This window comes from Sceloporus occidentalis, unplaced genomic scaffold (assembly GCF_023333645.1).
Source record: "Sceloporus occidentalis isolate IW3139 unplaced genomic scaffold, rSceOcc1.0.p SCAF_7, whole genome shotgun sequence".
NCBI classification, from domain to species: Eukaryota; Metazoa; Chordata; class Lepidosauria; order Squamata; family Phrynosomatidae; genus Sceloporus; species Sceloporus occidentalis.
In genome coordinates, this window is record NW_028316987.1 from 16,902,769 (window position 1) to 16,922,686 (window position 19,918).

At 41.9% G+C, this 19,918-nt stretch overlaps 1 protein-coding gene across 1 annotated transcript; it reads right to left on the minus strand.

Annotated features, from left to right (window-relative positions):
- Positions 1-1,545: 1,545 nt before the first annotated feature.
- PSME3 (proteasome activator subunit 3) lies at positions 1,546-19,741 on the minus strand. The gene is made up of 11 exons (XM_089532161.1): positions 19,547-19,741; positions 11,291-11,323; positions 10,224-10,286; positions 9,954-10,058; positions 8,788-8,836; positions 7,719-7,831; positions 6,787-6,855; positions 5,879-5,946; positions 5,719-5,773; positions 5,233-5,319; positions 1,546-3,647 (listed from the first exon to the last, which is right to left on the minus strand). Exons 1-11 carry the CDS (start codon positions 19,586-19,588, stop codon positions 3,567-3,569), a joined length of 765 nt encoding a protein of 254 aa, XP_089388287.1. The 5' UTR covers positions 19,589-19,741; the 3' UTR covers positions 1,546-3,566.
- Positions 19,742-19,918: the final 177 nt, after the last annotated feature.

The following is a 19,918-nucleotide window of genomic DNA, read 5'->3' on the forward strand; positions in this document are numbered from 1 at the left end:
CTAAACTGATTTGTGAGGAGTATAGCTGTTTTAATTTCAACCCGGCCCATCTCTCATTTCAGCATTTGGGATAACTGGATTTTGTGGGTTTTTGTCATAGAGTAGAGGGCAGCCTCTGGGAAACAGGTGGTTTATATCAATTCTCTGCACTCTTACAACTGAGGTGGCTATCTGGTTTAATTCTAGAGGAGTGCAGGCTTTTGCTCCTATGGCACAAGACCCATCTGTAGCAGTAGCTGGTAGGCTCACTTTTGAATAATGTAGACAAGATCTCTATAGCCATCTTTACTACTAGTCTCAAATGGACTCTGCAACAATAGCATCAGTTGTATTTGATTAGGTAATTCTATGATTAGCTGTAGACAGGAATGAAATCATGCTTGTGCTAAAACAACAAAATCTCCAGAGCTTTTAGAGTAATAAAGACCTTCTGTGGAGTGTTTTCTATGGGTCTGGGGAGAGGGACACATTGGTAATGCTGTACAGAAATCATGCATAAACATACAGAGGCAGGCACCAACTAAATTTACATAATGTATACAAGGTTTAAATAACCTGTGTATAAAGTGCTACTTTTTCAGAAACCTATAGGGCTAATACAAATTAAGTCAAGATGACTTAAATTCAATATTGAGCACCATGGAGTTTGGCGCACAGCAAATTCACTGAGGCTGCATCTAGACAGCAGAATTAATAGTTTGATACTGCCATGGCTCAAACCTGTGGAATTCTGAGATGTGTAGTTTTGTGAGATATTTAGAGCACTTGGTACCCCACCAACCAAAAATCCCAGGATTCCGATGGAGCAATGGAAGTTAAAGTGGTGTCAAATGGCTTTATTTCTTCAGTGTGGCAGCAGCCTGAGAAAGAACTCATCAGAACACATTGGTGTGACTGACCAAAGCAAAGGCTTCTGAAGGCCAGCATTCTGCTCCCACAATGGCCACCAAATACCTTGGAGAAACCACAAGCCAGATTTCATCTGGTTCTGTAGGTACTGAATAGGCAATATCACTTGCAATCATTATCCTTCACGAAGCCTTCCAAGTTGATGGCTACATTTTATGACAATTAATTCCATAATTTAATTCTGTGCTGAGTGATGAAATGCTTCCTTTTATCTTTCCTGAATCTCTCACCATTCAGCCTCACTAGATGGTCCTGGTTTCTGGTATTGGGAGATATGACTATTTTGCTATGACCTGTATAATTTTATATGCCTCAAAATGCTCCTTTTTTGCTCTAAAGATTGTCTCAAGAGAAGTGCAAGGAAAACAGTCCCAGAAGCTGTGTAGTCCTGCTCATCTCATTGTAGTTTACAGCAATCCAATCCTTGATAACGGAGCAAAAGGAGCTGCAGTAGTGTTACAGAGGCATAGAAGACATTAAAGGGCTCTGTGAGCTAACCAAGGGCAAACTACTAATGAGTGTGGCATGGTGTGACTAAAAGGACTGCTACTAAGGGGGACACATTCCTGTATTTAAAAACTGTTCTACATGGAATATCACAGGGATCCTTAAACATATGCAGCTCCACAACATCTGTAACATATAGGAAATGCTGATCAGGTCCCTTTTTATTTACTGTACTAATGAAAGAGGCCACGATGAGCACAGACCAACCCCCACCCCACCTTGGTTCTCATCAATATTCATTCAGTCTTGAAGGCAGATGAACCATGGATCTAGACAAGTGAATGAGGTACCGGTAAGTTTTAGATCAAGTCTTTTTTGGGGAGATGGGGTATTTTAGGACCCAGGAACAGCAAAGATCAACCCAATGATGCAACGTATTAATAACACTGAGTACAATCTGGAAAATGATCTTAATCTATGCCCCTTCAACATCGCAAATAGGGCTTCCTAGGACAACGTCCCAAAGATCAACCCATTCATCTCATAGCTATGCCCAAGAGAACAAATCTGAAACAGAGGGGAACCTTGAGAAACTAGCATTATAGCTCACTGGCCAACTGCGGTACTGACGATAGGCAAAATTCAAACAGGTGCAGGTAAGAGAGAACATGAGACTGACCAAGCAGCAGACAGGGACCTTGGTCACCAACTTACTTATACACATGGTGACTGCTGAGGATGAATTCAAAGTACCTATTACTTTTAATTTGTTGACATAGTAAAAGTTGTACATAACGTTCAATGTGGCAAGGAAATATGAACAATCCAACAAAGCAGCCGATACAGAGAAACACAGGAGAAGGAAGGAGGGGGGAGGCTGCTTTCAGTAGCAGGTAATTCATAAGGGCAGCTGTTTCAAGAACCTTTACTCTAAGGTCAACTAAGGCTTGCCCAGCTACAAATGACAATGACACAATGGCATTAGAGCCCAGGGAGAATGACATTTGTGTGCCCTTAAGAGCTGGCAGAGCAGAGGGTTTTTAAAAACAACCAAGGAAAGGGAGAAGGGGCCAAGAAACTTGATTCACCCTGTCACTATTCTTACAAATCTAACACCACTCACAAGACTACAGCACAAGAGGAATATAAAGACTAAGAGTAAATCACAAGGAAAACTGCAGCATCCCAGGTAGTTGGCGCCCCCTTCCTGCGTTCTTGAAAACTGGAAAAGAGCAAAATTGAAAAAGCCTTTACAGGACTCATTCAAGCCACAAGGGGCCAAAGAACCAGTTATACTTTCCTGGGTTCTCTTGAATGACAGAAAGAGCCTCCAGATGAAACAACTGCTAGGCTCTCTTAATCGGAGTGGGAGAAATAACTAAGATGAAAAAGACTTTAGGTGTTCAGCATATTAGTCATGCTGCTGTTGGACAAATCAATCTGGCCAGGCTTGCCCTGCCCAATCCAAGTCTAAGCAGGCCTGCCCTGCCAACTCTAAAATCTAGAGAATGTCCATTGCACTTATATGTTGTGTGAGTAATCCTTCTCAGGCTGATGAGAGCCATTTCAAGAGGAAAGCAACTTACTTGTAGAACCCTGGAAAGAGTAGGTTGGACTCAAAACAATGAGCCATGAATTAAACTCAGTGGAAGAAGTAGGGGCAGGGAGGAAAAGCTTAAGAGTGGCATTCAAATCTGCATGATTGGATAAGCCACAAAGATGGATGTGGAGAGCCATCTGAGATGGGCACTTGGTTCACCAAAATGCATTGTTTATGGGAAGACTGAAACAGTGGAGCTAATGGTCAACAGATCAGCTCTCAGCAGGATGTGATGCTGCTGTTGACTAGTCAAGGGGAAAACTACTTTGAAGGGAGAATTCCCCCAGGCAAGTACATAGCAGGGTCATTCAGGACTGCTGGTATTGGGGATTCTTGCCTGGTACAGGTTGGCCACTATGCTATTCTCACCTGAGTAGGAAGACAAGCTCTTACTCATACCTTGCGGGTGTTGGAGATGGGGAGGAGGGGCAAATCCCAAGACCCAAATAAAAACCAACCAGATAGAGCTAGGAGAGTTTCTTTAGAATTTTAACTAAAAGGGTGGTGAGGACTGTTTCCAGCCAGCTTCCCCATCTTGATAGTCACATAAACTGAGGCAGAGACTGTCTTGAGTCTACTGAACAATTTGTAAGTTCAGAGTGTTGATAGCTCAGTAGAGAGTCTCTGCATTGCTGCTCCGGGGTCGCTTGATCTTCTCAATGTTCTTTAGGATCATGTCGTGGAGAGTCACCTAGGGGGAGAGAAGACTGTGATTGATTTCTTCTTGAAGACTGGCTAAGTGTGACAGCAGGATTTGCTTTGCCATACATTTCCTGTCCACCCTCCAGACAAAACAGAAAACTCCTGTTGCCTAAGCAAGCTATGCTGCACCTCATATTTCAGAAAAAGGAGCACACCAACTAAGAGTAAACCAGTTTGAATTGCCCTAGTTCATAGGAAACTGCTAGTACAAGAGTCCTCTGCTAAAGATCTCTAGCCTCGTTTTAAGGACTACAAGTCCTCAGAGTTTATTATGATTTAAGTCTACAAATGTTAAAGCCATAATGAATGTGTTAGTCCATAAGGCATCAAAAGACACTGTGGGTTATGCTATAGTGAGGCAAAGTAGCTTCCCCTCTAGAAAGTGTAGACACTGAGAGTGGAAAAGATTTCAAAGTAGAGATAACCTTGAATATTGGTCATATTTGCTGTATCTACTCATTCCTGTCAGAATTGTCAGGTCACATGATTCTAATGTCACTAGTAAAAGGAAAGCCACCCCAGATTTATAGAGGATTTAAAAAACATATTAATAATCTTCCAAACTGTAAATAAATAGCACCATGCATCTCCATTCCTGGGCAGACTGTATGAACATCTACACTACACTGGCCACTTTTGTTTCCATTCAGGTATCACCTAAACCATATCTTATCTTAACGAGAATGAATTGCAGCAAGATTCCAGCTCACATACTCTATCTTCTCTCTCTCTTGGAGAAATCCAATAGGAAAATTGTGTAAGATTTCACTTCCATTTCCCACTAATCGTTGTTTAAACATGGCAACACCAACAGCTATCCATCATACTGACAGTATCAATACCACTATCAAGCTGCACAGACATAAAATAAGTATATTGTTTATGGTAGTATCATAGAAGCCATGCAATGTGCCATTCACCAATCCACCCTTGACATACATATTGAGGAGGGAGCAAGCTTGTTTTCTGCTGCTCCAGAGAACAGGACCTGGAACAATGGATGCAAGCTACAGGAAGAGAGATTCCACCTCAACATTAGGAGCTTCCTTATAGTAAGGGCTGTTCAACAGTGGAACACACTCCCTTGGAGTGTAGCGGAGTGTCTTTCCTTAGAGGCTGGATTGCCATCTGTTGGGAATGCTTTGATTTCCTGCATGGCAGGAGGTTGGATGGTCCTTGTACTCTCTTCCAACTCTATGATTCTATACATAATGTATTCTTTAAAATGGCATGCCACTCCCGCCCCATTTCTGCAACAATTTGAAGAGAGAAAAGATGCTTCTGATCTTCAGCAAACAAAAGTATCTCTCCCTCTTCCTTGCTCCTCACTCTCCCAATTCAGAAAAGGGTTTCTGACTGGATGAGCCTGAATGAAAAGTGATTTAGAGACAACTATTGTTCTAGGCCATGAAAAATGAAGCAGATGATGAAGCACAGGAAACCAGGAGTACATCATGCCTTTTCCAACTAGAGGTCATAAAGAATAAGGGAGTGACAACAAACAAATGAAGAAGGGCAAGCCATGGGTCTAGAGCACAGAGAGCCTTTAGAAGAGGCCTTAAAAGATGACTTACATATTGATTTCTCAGCTCTGAAATAATGAGCCGCAGACTGATGTATTCCTTTTCATCCATCTCAGTCACTGTGCGACGGTAATCCTCCTATAAAGACAGTTATTGAACCAGAATTATTTTGCCACAATTAGGCCCTATGACGACTTGGAGGGGATCTCCCAGCGGAAAGTCACCTGCAAACAGCCATTTTCTTCGGATCTCCTGACTCACTGCATCAGAATAAATATACTGCTCCCTCTTCACATAAAGGACTTGGACAATTAAAAAATAGTTGAGAGACCTAGTCCTGAGTAAACCCCAAAGAAAGAAAAAGAAAAACCAAGATAGGGATACTTGTCTAGAATGTAGCTCTAAGCATTTTCTGCATTTCACAGTATTTCCAAGTGAAACATATTGAAGAATTCTTTTTAGCTGTTTCCCATGCTCTTAAAAATTTGAAAACTCTGAATTCAGTAACTGGATTAATATATCTCACTCAGCACTTACCACATGAGGATATTTTGCTATTTTAGAAACCAACTTTGCCCGTGTGATGTAATATCTGAAATGGAAGCAAAGAGGTGGCTCAAGTGATGGCAAGAGGTCCTGAGACAGCCCATATTCCCGAGGAGCTGTACAAGGTGTAGCACCTTGGTAAAGTACCTACCTAGAGATCTGGTCCAAGTATGAAGCTGCCTCGCTCTCCACAGTTCGGAGCTCAGCCACAGTTTCTTCCTGAAGAGACAGAGCCGGTAGGGGAACGTTAAGAAAAAAAAAATTCTGTGTTGACCCATACATTAATATATGCTACTTATTCTGTGATTACAAAAGCCTCTGTGATTATAATGGCCAACCTTCCACCTTAATTTAAAAGCATCTGAGCTCCAGGCAGGCAGAACTAGACAACCAACTGGCCCAGTAGAATATCTAGGATGGTGCAAGCAACTGTAATAGGGACCAATTTTTACTCCTGCAGTGGGTGGCAACGGCTGATTATAAAGCACCAAAAATGACAATCTGAAATCACTTCTCGTTGTGACTTCCAGGTTTGTTGGGGCAATTTGACAGCCTTCTTTGGGGTGTTCCAAGTGTATCTGCCACTCTGGAGTTTTGCTGACAGTTCTGAGGGTGCTTTCTGCATCAAGGCTCTTTGGGAGCCTGATAAGGATGCCCAGCATGGTGTAGTAATCTGAGTGTTGGACTAGGCCACAGGGTTCATATCCCTGCTTGGTCATGGGAATCCAATGGATAACCTTTAGGAAGTCACACTCTCTCAGCACCTCATAGGAAAACGAGTGCAAACCCCCTCTGAACAAATCTTGCCAAGAAAAACTCATTTACCTGAGGGTCCCTATAAGTCAGACTTGCAGGTTGGAGACTGTATCACATCAGCTGCTTTCCAGTGGAACTTTGGGCAGGTATTAGCTTGGTTCCTAGGTTTTTCCACAGGACAAGCTGCCACCACCCACCCACTACATGTGCATAAGGAACTGTAGAATTCCAGCTCTGTTCTCTTCCCTGAGGGAACTCACAGAGAACCACAGGAAAGCCAGAAATTTCCAACCACTAATTTACCTGAATAGAAACACCAAAGTTGTTGCCATCTTCTATCCTAGGAATCAACAGCTGCACCCACATTTTGACCTGGAGGGCAGAAAATGTCATATTCAGAAGTGCCACTGTTTTGTTGGAGAGTCTAAGCTCTCTTGGCAATCCATTCTACAGGCAGCAACTGGTTAATCCAGCAGTTACAAATGTTACTGTGAACTATAATTCCCAGGATACCTCAGCAAACATGGCAACTGCCATCATAGTTCAGGTATTCTGGGATTTTTAGTTAAAAAGGCAATCTTTTTGAGTTACTATGAAGCCAGGCAGATCAGGTGGGTTGGGTCAGTGGGAAAACTCCAGCACTGAACAATTTTTTGTTATTTTAGATCTCCTGCATTCACTACTGACATTAGCCGAGCTGAAGTGATAAATCCACTTCCAGGTTGTATCCTTTTACATTGGAGTGGGATAGTTACTTTATAGAATTCAAACAAACATAAAACCCTATGCATAGAAAAATGAGCAGGACAGAGAGCAGAGTCCTCCAAGACATAGTAGTTGCCTTTGGAGAGGAATGCATTTTTGTATGGAAAAGCATTCAGTAAAAGAACTTCCCCACAATGGGTCATCTGAAGTGGTACACTTCAGACATAGGCTAATTGTACTAATGACAATTAGGCTATTTCATCTGTTGTAACAGAGGAGATCTATCAAGGCTTGCCATAGTAAGATGCAAGTTCTTAGCAAGAAGAGACACCCTCCATAATAAAGTATGTGTTTCTCTTCCCAGAGGCTGATGTGCAGGATTAGCCACCTATTTGATCAGAAGAATTCCAGTTACTACTTCTGCCAGCACAAAACAAATTTTGGTTTTATCCCCACTGTTCAGGGAATTAGGCCAGATAAATGATCCATATGTCAGAACGCAAATTGGGGGAGGGCAAACCAGCACTCACCGTGTTGCATTTCTCAATCAGCAGCCGGATCTCAGGTTTCACCTTCTCAATGATGTCCACCAGCTGCTGGTTGCTCTTCAGCATCCCGTTAGGCATGACAAAGACTTTGGTACCTGGTGCCACGAGAAGAGACTAGCCACTTATTCCATGAAGGAAGTGAGTGAGCAGGAGTGTGTCTGTTTGCCACTCAGCAGACCACTCAAGCATTCTCCCACCCTGGAAAGGCCTATTCCCACTTGTAACTGAATCTTTAGGCCCAGCAACACTACGTATGCCAATCTTTCTATATCCAAAGTCCTACATCTTTAAAGGCTTGCATAGGAGGGGATTTTAGCAAGGTGAGTCCCTCATACTGCTGGGATCTGAAAAGCTGCACTGAAAAAGAGTCTTCTTCTTAGCTAATTAAAATTCTAATTAAAGTTATTGGACCCTGATGTGAAAAGGCTGGCCATACTATCAGCAACACTATCAGTTTTGATCAAAGGTCAGTGACTATTTTTGTGTAGCACTTTTGGTTGGTTGTTTCCAGAAGAAATGCCTTTTAGTACACTTGCTATTCTGGGATCCCAAAACTCCATTTTTCTTCTTGGAAGAGCTTTATTCATACAACAAAGCCAATAAGAAGACTGAGACAACCACTCGGCCACTTATCACAAAAGTCTGATTTCAGGAGTTTCCAGTCCTATGGAAGTTGCTGGAACACTCTTTACTATCATTATGACATCAGGTCAGTGACAATTAAATGACACAGAGAGCAAGCCATTCTTTCATTATGGTGGCAAAAGGCGGAGCATTTTAGAATATCTCTGCAAATAGCAAAGAGCCAGATGTACATGAAGCAGATATGTCTTGAGGACATAAATTTATGTTGAAAGTGAGGATAAAAACTGTAAATACAAAAATCAAAATGAAATTTATTGGCACCAGACTCAAAAGTTTAGGATCGTGAACTTTCCCATCCTTGTAAGCTCACAGGATTCCTTCCAATGGGGCAAGCTTCACAAGGCAAAGCAGGTTCCCAAACTTATTTTAGCAAATATTACAAGTTAAAAGAGGACTAAGAACATACCCTGGAAGGTCTCATCACAGTCTTCCAGTTTTCTCTTTTTCAGATTGGGCTAAAGGGGAAAAAAAAAAGGGGGGGGGAACATATGCTAAGAAATTCTATATGTCTATGCAGCACTTACAGATGGAATGTGGAAGGAAGACCAGGATCTTTTTTTTTCAAAGCTAGAGTCTCAAGACCATTGATCAGCTTTAAAAATCAGTGATGTGGGTTTTCCAAACAAAGCAGTGCTGGAAATTTTTCCAGAAAATTTCCCATTGCTCTAAATTATGGGATCTGACGTAGCATATTTAAATATTGCAATTAAACATTGAAAGCATTAAACTGAAATAATGTTACTGTGTTATTTGTAATATTGTAAAGAGAATAGCATGTGTGTGTGTGCATGTGCTCATGCCTTCAAGTCACCTGTGGATTTATGGTGACCTCTTGAATTTCACAGGGTTTTCTCAGGCAGAGAATACTCAGAGATGATTTTGGCAGCTTCTTCCTCTGAAACGTAGCCTACAGCAGCTGGTATTCCCTGGCCATCTCCTATCCAAGTATTAACCAGGGCTGACCCTACTTAGCTTCCAAGATCAGACAGGATCTGATCCCTTCAGGGTATTTAGGCCAAACGTTCTTTATATTTAACAAAAAATGAACACTCTTTAAAAGTGACATATCTAAAGAGAGCTGAACTTGTTATATCTTATATCAACAATTTAAAGCTATTCTCTTACAGTCACATAGTCCATGTCTCTCATTTATTATTTATTTATGGTATTTATACCCTGCTCTTCAACCCTAAAGGCTCTCCGAGTGGCTTACAGATAGTTATTCAGACAGTTACCTGCCCTCAGGCTTACTCGTCCCTTTCTGAAATGTAATTCAGTTTTCCATGTATTGGTCTTTTCTATCCTGGAATCAAATTTCATTTACCTTTACCATTTCCTTTTGTTGTCTGCTCCAGCAAAAATGTCAAAATCTTTACTATATTTTCTGAGGAGCTCCATCTTCCAGTGCAGCTCCTCACTCCTGCTTGAGTTAAGCACCTGCACAACCTTATGAAAAAAAATCTGTTTCCAAATTTCAGATAGCTTTCTTCTCTTTCTGCAGTTTATCAATAACTACAAGCATTATGCTGTTTTATCAGACATTACCTATTACACCCAGGTAAGCAATCTTACCCCATCCAGTCCATCATGACTATTTGTGAGCAGGATTGGGTCTGGAACAGGAAGGTTCATATCTGAGTGGATTTGGGTGAGATCTTGAATGTTCAGAATAGGATCCTAGAAAAGTAGAAGACAAGAACATTTTAGGTTCAATCCCTTACAAATTATTGGTAGCAAGGCTGGAACAGATCCTTCTGAGCCTAAGGTCTGTGTCATCTGTCTTACAGTGTACCCCTTTGAGAATGCTTACTCAAAGGAAGCAACAGCCTCCCTGACTCTTACCTTAAGGAAAGCATCGAGTTCTAAAAGCTTCTTTGGGAAAAAATTAGCTACTAGATCTTCAGCCTGAAAGAGAAAGAAGAGCTAACTGTAATGTGTGAAATAACATTGAGAAACCGGTGTTCCTAGTGTTGGGGTCACCTAGTATGGGTGTGGGGAGTGGGATGGTTGCAGCTGCCTGCTCTGCCCCCATTGGCTGTCCACGGAGACCAGCCATGAGCCAGCCAAGGCACCAGAGAAGGTGCAGGAGTCAGGCACTTGCCCCTCTCCCCCCGATGCCTTGGCCAGCTCGGGCAAGCGAGCCAATGCAGAAGGAAAGGTGCAGGGGTGGGGGGCAGGTGTGCTTGTGCTCACCTCTTTTCTCCAATGCCTCCACTAGCTCAAGCAAACAAGTCAAGGCACTGGGTAACGGGGAGCAAATGTGTGCACACTCACCCTTCTTCCCTGATGCCTTGGCTAGCTCAGGCAAGCAAACCAAGGCACTGGGAAAGGGAGGGCAGATGTGTTGGTGCTTGCCCCTATTCCCCAATCCTTTGGCAAGCTTGGGCAAGATAGCCAAGGCATCAAGGAGGGTGGGAGGGGCAAACACTAGTGCACTCGGCCCTCCTCTGCTGCCTTGTATTCCTCAGCAGACAGAGCCAGGGCAGAAGAGAAGGGATAGGTGCTGACAGCAGCACCACACCCCCTTACAGTAGGAGGAGGGTTCAACCATGTGCCAATTCTCCTCTCAGGTGTCACCTGGTGCGGTCCTCACCCTCCTAGTGATGCCACTGCATTGAGAGAATATGCAAAGCCACTGGAGAAGTGAAGCCAAAGCAGAGATTTTTTGTGAAGCAGTAGAAATACTAGAAAGAGATTCACACACATATACATGCACACATACAAGTCCTAGCTACTTCTGCTGTCATCACCAGGAGAACAGATGTACAAGGAAACATTTTTGTTGTCCAGCAGGTGCTTTGGGACACAGCAAAGACTTTCTAGCAAGATCATACAACAACAGAAGTATCCAGCCCTTTTGGTTCTCTTAAGGATCAGGTGACAGTGATAGAAATGAGTCAGATACTTACTTCACCTGTGATTCGCTCCCTGAAAGAGTCTACCTGTGGGGAAAGAAGATGAACAGTTTACAATATCAAGTTTCAACTAGGCAAAACACAATGACCCAAGCACATAGAGAAAGCTGCACCTCCCCGTACTTGTATAACCCTCTGGCTCTCCAGATCCTGTTGGACTCATCAGCCTCAGCCAGCATGGCCAATGGTCAGGAATGATGAGAACTGAAGTCTAGCAACATCGGGAGGGCCACAAGTTTCCTGTCCTGGCATAAACCATTGCTGGTCCCAGTAGAGATACCTAAATTGTACAAGATCAAGAACCCAAGTTATTTATCAGCTACAAAATATGTTCTTCTGCTGTTGGCAACAGTGGCTTATGCACAGGTATAAAACAATCATGAATACATTTAGCCACACTTCAATCTTTGATAATGATATGGGCTAAGAGGTATTACCCTCTCCACAGCCTAGTTTTTGCTGCCATCCAAGAACCCATAACCATGTTTTTCTCCTGCGTAGACCTAGCATCTTTTCGCTTTCACTGTCATTACACAATTGCACAGCAATAAGTTCCACAATATTTTGTATATGAGCACACAAGCATGTGAAACTCCCACACTAAGTTAGACCTATCTGCATCACATCCATCTAGCTCAAATGGCAGCAGCCCCCTTCTGTTGCTCTCCCAGAAAGTCTATTCCATCCTTATTACAGAAGATGCTTTAATCTTGCAGGGGACTGAGACCCAAAACACTCAGCATGCAAAACGTGTTTTCTGTCACTGAGCTATGTTGCATTCCCAAACAGACACCTTCCTTTCCACCCACATGAACCAATTGCCTTTCAGTACCCTTTGAATGACAAAACTTGTTAAATCTAATGCAATACAGGTTCTTAAGAGTGAAGCAGGATTGGTGTACACCTTGCCCAAGCACAGATTCCTTAAAATGTGATAGTAGCATTGAGGCATCTGGCCCATTTTTTTCAGTTCATCTAGCAATTGTGTTTCTCACACAAAGGTAGAAAGATCACAGCCAAAACAGCCTTGAGCAAAAGAACAAGAGGTTGGGAAAAGACACATCCCATTTTCAGTTACTAAAGATTTTAATCCCCTGCTGCCTGTCCTTTTATTTGGTTGCTGAATATCCAGAGACTCTATCACCTAAAGAGCAGCAACTTAGAAATTTTATCTAAAGAGTACAGCAAATGGGAAGGACCATCTGACACAGCTGAAAAAATGGCTTCTTTATGCAAATGATACACCACTAAATTACTCTAACAGACAAACAACTACTCTTGTAGTGAGGAGGAGATGGGCAAGAGCAAACCCTGTACCCCTCAAACTGGGCAGTCATGACTGCCTATTACATTTATACTCAGTCTTTTCTCAAAGGAGCTGAAGACAACATACATGGCTCTCCTGTTCTTCCCTTTTATTATCACAATCCTGTGTGGCAGGTCAGCCTGAATGTGACTGGCCTGAGGTCACCCAGTAATTTCTATGAGTCAGCGGGGACTGAATCTCCCAAGTTCAAGTCCAACATTTTTACCAATACACCATGTTAGTTCATGTATTTTGTTAGCACCTGGGACAGTAAAAATATTGTTTTTCAGACATTTTAAGTGTAAATATGACCTTCAAATGGAACAAAGTTCAATTCATGCTCTCTTCCACTTAACATAGAATATACATGAAAAAATAAAATGGATACTGGTTCACAACTCAAGCACTCCTTCCAGCCTGCTCTGTTCTTGACACAATGAATTTTGACGGAGATGAAATAAAAGCTTCATCTGCAAAGCCATTTCTTAATTTTGCCTTTTCTTTACTGACAATAAATCCCTATTTATGAAAATTACACAAACAGAAGTACCCCCCCCCCATATGTACACTGGCAAGTCATTTATTTGCATGGACAAGCTTGCCTCCTGTTTCCAGATGGTGTGTTGTTCAGATGGAGGTTTACACATGTAAGAGTGCTGTCTTAGCTGAACAGATACAAAGCAGATTTCATGGTATTCTATCCTTGTGCATTTAGTGGAATCTCACCATCCCCATCATATATACTCAGTAGACTAGGTACACTTCTTAAAAAAATTATTTAAGAAGTCACAGGGTGGGGGCTGGTTGAAGGAGATAATCTCTTTTTAACATTCAATTACTTTCTTATAATGGCAGTACATCATTTCTGCTATTAGCAGTGATGTTACTACTCTGCTGGACTCCCAAAATTAGGTTCCCACTTTTCATCCATAGAAATAATCTAACATTGACAGAGCACAAGTGAAGACTGAAGACAAATTATTTTGTTCCCCTGTTTTCTTTGGTTGTATTTTTTAAAAAAAAATTATGAAATGCCAAATTAGCTTGTTTTGAAATATTAATGGCAGACAGTCAATATTTCTTTAACCAAAGCAGTGAAGAAGGTTAAGGAAAAGAGAAATACATTTTTCTTCTTTTCACTCGACCCTGCTTCTTTGCCCATGCAACTTGGGAGATCTGAGCATCAGCACTGGATCACTTGCTGAATCAGAAGCTGTAAAGTAAAACTGGATGCACACCCAAATCTGCATTCAAGTACATATGCAATGCACATGCAATGCATTATATTCAACAGGATGCATATCCAGAATGTGGATTCAAACATGCATCCACATGGGAGGAAGAAAGGGCAATACAGAGCATGAATGCCTTTCCTAAAAACACCTAGTGGTAGTTAAGTTATTTAAGGTGCTGACAGTTGAACTGTGGATTTCCTCATTGATGGCCTGGTCTGTTAGCCACTACACTAGGCCTATATGACATTAATGTTCAGCCTTCCCTCTCACTGTTTTGAATAATAATTCCCAGCATTCCTGATCATTGAGACTGCTCAGTGGAGCTGATGATAACTGCAGCCCAAAAAATCAAGAGGGCAAGGCTGTTGGGAATATAGCAAGCTTATGAGTTTTACTCTAGATACAGCAATTTTAAAGGGTAAAATTTTAATAAAGATTATTAGATAGGGATTTGAGTATCTGTAGATTTAGACGCTTTACAGTCAATTCTCATTAATTCTCATAAATGAGATTTAGTGTGTTGGAATTCTACTTATGCCTGTACAACTAGACTGGAAGAAGTGGACATCTCCTTCTTCCCCAAGGACCTCTAGCTGCAAATGCTACAATCAGAAGACCTGGTGTAGGGCATGGTGCAAGGGAAACCTGAAAATTGGGCACACACACTTTCCATAGAGCTCATGTCATGCAAGGCACCTCTGTCAAATTTGCAGGATACTTCCTTCATCCTTAGCATAGTAGATCCTTTTATTTCTCATCTCAAATTACAGGGATCTGGGAGTCCAAGTAGACCACAAATTAAACATGAGTCAACAGTGCAATGCGGCAGCTAACAAGGCCAATGCGTTTTTAGGCTGAAGCAATAGAAGTATAGTGTCTAGATCAAGGGAAGTAATAGTTCCACTTTATTCTGCTCTTGTCAGGACCCACCTGGAATATTGTGTCCAGTTCTGGGCACCACAATTTAAAAAGGATGTTGAAGAACTGGAGCGTGTCCAAAGGAGGGCGACTAAAATGGAGAAGGGTCTGGAAACCATGCCCTATGAGGAACGACTTAGGGAGCTAGGGATGTTTAGGCTGGAGAAGAGAAGCTTAAAGGGTGATATGATAGCCCTGTTTAAATACTTGAAGGGATGTCACATTGAGGAGGGAGCTAGCTTGTTTTCTGCTGCTCCAGAGACTAGGACCTGGAGCAATGGATGCAAGCTCCAGGAAAAGAGATTCCATCTCAACATTAGGAGGAACTTCCTGACAGAAAGGGCTGTTCGACAGTGGAACAAACTCCTTTGGAGTGTAGTGGAGTCTCCTTCCTTAGAGGTCTTTAAACAGAGGCTGGATGGCCATCTGTCGGGGATGCTTTGATTGAGAGTTCCTGCATGGCAGGGAGTTGGACTGGATGGCCCTTGCGGTCTCTTCCAACTCTATGATTCTATACAGCTTAATTTTTCCCCTACTGCTTCTAAATCCACCATCCTAGGTTCATAGTTTCACTTAAGCCATTATTCACTGTCCTCTCTTCTGTTATGTACTATAATGTTTTGTTGATCAGTATTCTTGTTTCTCAGTCAAATTTATTTTCAGTTCTCCCATTTGTTCTAATGCTGTGTTTTCAAGTTTTAATTAACATTACACTGCCACAGAATTCTTTCCATTTGCTTTGATTACTACTTTTTAGATTGTAAGCCGGAGGGCAGAGATCCGCCTAATTAAAAGATTGTATGTACAGCTCTGTGTAAATTTACAGCACTTTATAAATAAAGGTTAATGATAATAATAATACTGTGCATTTACCTAAACCTTTGCACCTTCAAATTTTTCTGGGAGACAGTATATTCAGTCAGGCGCATAAAGGACTGCATTGAAGACCTCTCTTTGGTCATGTTGCTTTTACCAGTCTTGATTAGTTTCTATCCATTCTTTTCTTTATTCTCTCTTTTCATGAAATATTAATGTTTATACTGAACCTTCACCTTTTTGTTCTCTTCCTCATCTGTAGGCCTTCTTTAAGGCAGCTTTTCCTGGAAGATCAAAATTCATGAACCTAGTGCATAACAGATGTATTGAACTACAATTCCTAGGATTCACAAGCATCAGCAAGGATTCAGGTTTGCAACAGTGGGAAGACGTAAAGATCCCCCCATATATATATATATATATATATATATATATATATATGATTCTGCCCAACGTCATTGTATTATTGTATTACTGTTTTTAGATTTTATTGTTTGTAATTTTAATTGTTAGAACTGTTTAATCCTTTTTCGGGGGGGAGATTGTATATATTGCTGTATCATTTTAATGTTGTACGCCGCTTTGATTGCTTTAACAAAAAGTGATATATAAATAAAAGTTTTATTTATTATTAATTTTGAAGACTTCCTTAAATGTTTGTACGGCCTCCTCCCTGTCTCATGTAAATTACTAAAAGATAATTTAATATTTTATTTACTTTTTCTATCTTAACCTGTTCCTTTTAATGCTTTTTGTTTAATGCTCCAAGCTTGTGCAAAGTCCTCTCTTCTTTTTGAAGTTTGCAAGACTACAGGTAAAACTGTCCATTTTACCTTGGTACAGAACCCAGTTTTGGCAGTTATAATAGTGATGACCTACCATCACCCTTGAGGTTATCTTTGTGGGGTTTTTTGGTATTTTTAAGAACCCCTCCTGCTCCCAAATCAAAGAAAAAGCCAGAAAAATGGCTATGGAAGATTTTATCTGGTCATAAGAAGGTCTGCATCTCCAACTGTAAGAAGCCTGATGTAAGAAAAACCCAACATCACCACAGAAAATGACAGATGTAGTATGGACTGAATCAACTCCTTTTATTAATATGCATATAAAACTATTTAACAGTTTCCTTCTGGATTATCTTTTTAAATGCCTTAATCATTATTGCAAAAGAGTAAAGAAAAACTGAAAAACATTCCCTCAAAACTTTGGGTTACTCCCATAATGCATATGGAGTACCTAAATCCTTGAACTGAATAATATGAATGCAACTAGGAGTCATTCCAGTGAAACTGGTAGACTCTGAACTGAGTAGATAAAATCCTATTATTCTTACATTTTCAGACTGCAAAATGGGCTGGTTTTCATTTTTAAAAACAGATCTAAATCTGTTGCTAGTCACAACTAGAATAGAACCAACGAATCAATGGTAACTTGGCAACTGAATATTCATGTACATTCCACTGATTCCATGGGTCTACTCTACAGGGGCCTAATAATCCCCACTTGGGCACAGAAACCCACTGGGTGAACTTGAGCAAGTCACACTTTACCAGCCTCAGAGGAAGGCAATGGCAAACCATCTCTGAGCAAATCTTGCCAAGAAACCCTAGTATAGGTTTGCCTTAGGGTCACTATGGGCCCATACAGACAGGTCAAAATAAAACTGCTTCGGGACACTTTGGAAGCACACTGTTTAAATGATACATGTGTCCTAAGGACTGGACCACAGCTTTGGCACAGCTTCTGGAATCTTAGGATGCATGCATCATTTAAACAGTGACCCGAAGCAGCTTTATTTTGGCCTGTCTGTACGGGCCCCATAAATCAGAAATTACCTGAAGGCACACAACAATTAAATGAACTGAATTAATCTTATTTATATGTGTGGGAATTGTGTTGTTCAAATATAATATCTGGAACAAAACTACCATGATTTCTTAAAAACAAACTATAAAACCAAAGCAAACTGATCTATGCTGGAGTCTGCTCTGTGCACACATGCAAACACACACACACACACCCAAACACACACCCCAAGGGCAATTAATTTCTGACTTTGGGAATCCAAAGTTATAAATACTACATATATTTCTATGCTGTGGAACTCCTCCCCTGGAGATATATGAATGGACCCATCTATTGCTGCTTTTCAAGATGGTGTAAAAAACAATCTGCTGTCCATGGTTTTCATCTGATAGTTTTTATGCTATTTGTGATGGGCTTTTAGAAAGTGTATTTTATTGTTACTAATCTAATACTTTTTATATTTAACATGATTATGTGAATAAAGTATTCATCCTTACCAATATATTCAATACTGCAAGCTTCTTTGAGAAGACTATGCTCTTGAAAAGCAACTGTGGCTGTATCTGCACTGCAGAAATAAGGCAGCCTGACACGGCTTTAACTGCCATGGTGCAATGCTATGGAATTATGGGATTTGCAGCTTTGTGAGACGTTTAGCCTTCTATGTCAGAGAGCCCTGATGCCACAAAAAAACTACAATTCGCAGGATTCTACAGGATGGAGACATGACAGGTAAAGTGGTATCAAACACATTATTTCTGCAGTGCAGATGAGGCCTTGACATGCATAAAATAAAATAGTTCTGAGCACTTAGATCCAAAACACACCGCAGAAATGATCCAGTCTGAGACCACTTTAACTGCCCTGGCTCAGTGCTAAGGAATCCTGGGAATCGTAGTTTATTGTGGCACCAGAGCTCTCTGACTTAGAATTCCCTAGCACTGAGCCAGGGCACTTAAAGTGGTCTTAAACTGGATTGTTTCTGCAGTGGGTTTTGGACCTTATATTATTGAACAACACAGGCATTTTTAATATTATCCTATGTCTGTTGAGTGAACTTAGTAAGACTGATGTGAGAGAACACAAGCCCTTATCAAAGGGAAATGCTATTGTGCCCAACGGCTGCTTGACATTACATCTGAATACTAGTGTATTCAGATACTTCGCCTCCCTACCTGAGCTCAGGAAAACACCAACAGAAACTCTTCGTTTCACGTTTTCTTTAACTCCATAAAACCTGGCTGGGGTGAAAGAGCCTGTTTGATACATAGCCAAAGTGCTTTCATTATGGCTGCATCTGCACTGCAGAACTAACCCAGTTTGACAGAACTTTAATTGCCGTGGCTCAATGCTATGGAACTCTGGGGACTATAATTTGTTTTGGGCACAAGAGCTCTCTGACAGAGAAGGCTAAACGCCCCATTAAGCTACAATCCCATAGCACTGAGCCACAGCAGTTAAAGTGATGCCAAACTGGATTATTTCTGCAGTGTGGATGCAGCCATAACAAAAGCTCTTTGGCTATGTGTCCAACATGTCCTTTTGCCCCGGCTAGGTTTTACTGGGTTAAGATGTCACAGTTTGAGGGTTGGGCTAGGACTCTGGAGGCCAGGTTTCAAACCCAAGGTAGGTCATGGAAAGCCACTTGGGTGATCTTGGGCCAGTCACACTCTCTCAGCCTCAGAGGATGGCAATGACAAGCCCCCTCTGAACCATTCAAAGGCACAGCTGTGTCAGTCCGTAAAATCAGTTGTAGAGAGACCTTTGAGATTGAAAAAACAGAAATTGGCAGCATGAGCTTCCCTAGACTGAGCCTCCTTCCTCAGATGCATTTGTTGTTCTTCTTCTTATTATTATTATGTAGAGATTTTGTAGCACCTTTGAGACTAAACTGAAAGAAAGAAGTTGGCAGCATGGGCTTCCCTAGACTAAAGGTTACTTCCAAATGCATCTGAGGAAGTAGACTGGAGTCTAGGAAAGCTCCTACTGCCCATTTCTTTCTTTCTTTCTTCCCAAGGGCGGAGAGCCTGGTTCTCCTGGAAGCGCGAAGGACCGTTGGTTGCCCTCCTTCTCCCTCTCCTAAGAGCGCCTCTTCCTTGGCTGCGGTCCTCAGGCTCCCAGGCGGCACTCTGCACATGCTCCAGGGCACGCCGGTCCCTCCTTCCCTACCTTGATCTTAACTTCCGGGTCCACCTTGAGTAGGGAGGCCATGGCGGGGCGGGGGAACCGGTCTTCCTAGCCACAGCCGTCTCTTCTTCCCTCCCTTCCTTCCCTCCCCGCGCGCGAGAGGAAAACCACCGGCTTCGCCACGGCCGGATGTGACGACATAATGACCCGCCGCCGACAGTGCCGTCTCTCTTGACCAATCACCGAACGCCTTCCCAGCCAACGTGATTCCCTCGTCGGGTCTTTTGTCCTCCGCCCCCCGCGCATGCGCAGGACAACCTCCCTCCCCGTCCTCTGTGGGCGGGGCCTTGTGTCGGGCACATATAGACGTAGGAAAGCGAAGAGGCACGCGTCGCTCGGATGAGTTGATGCCAA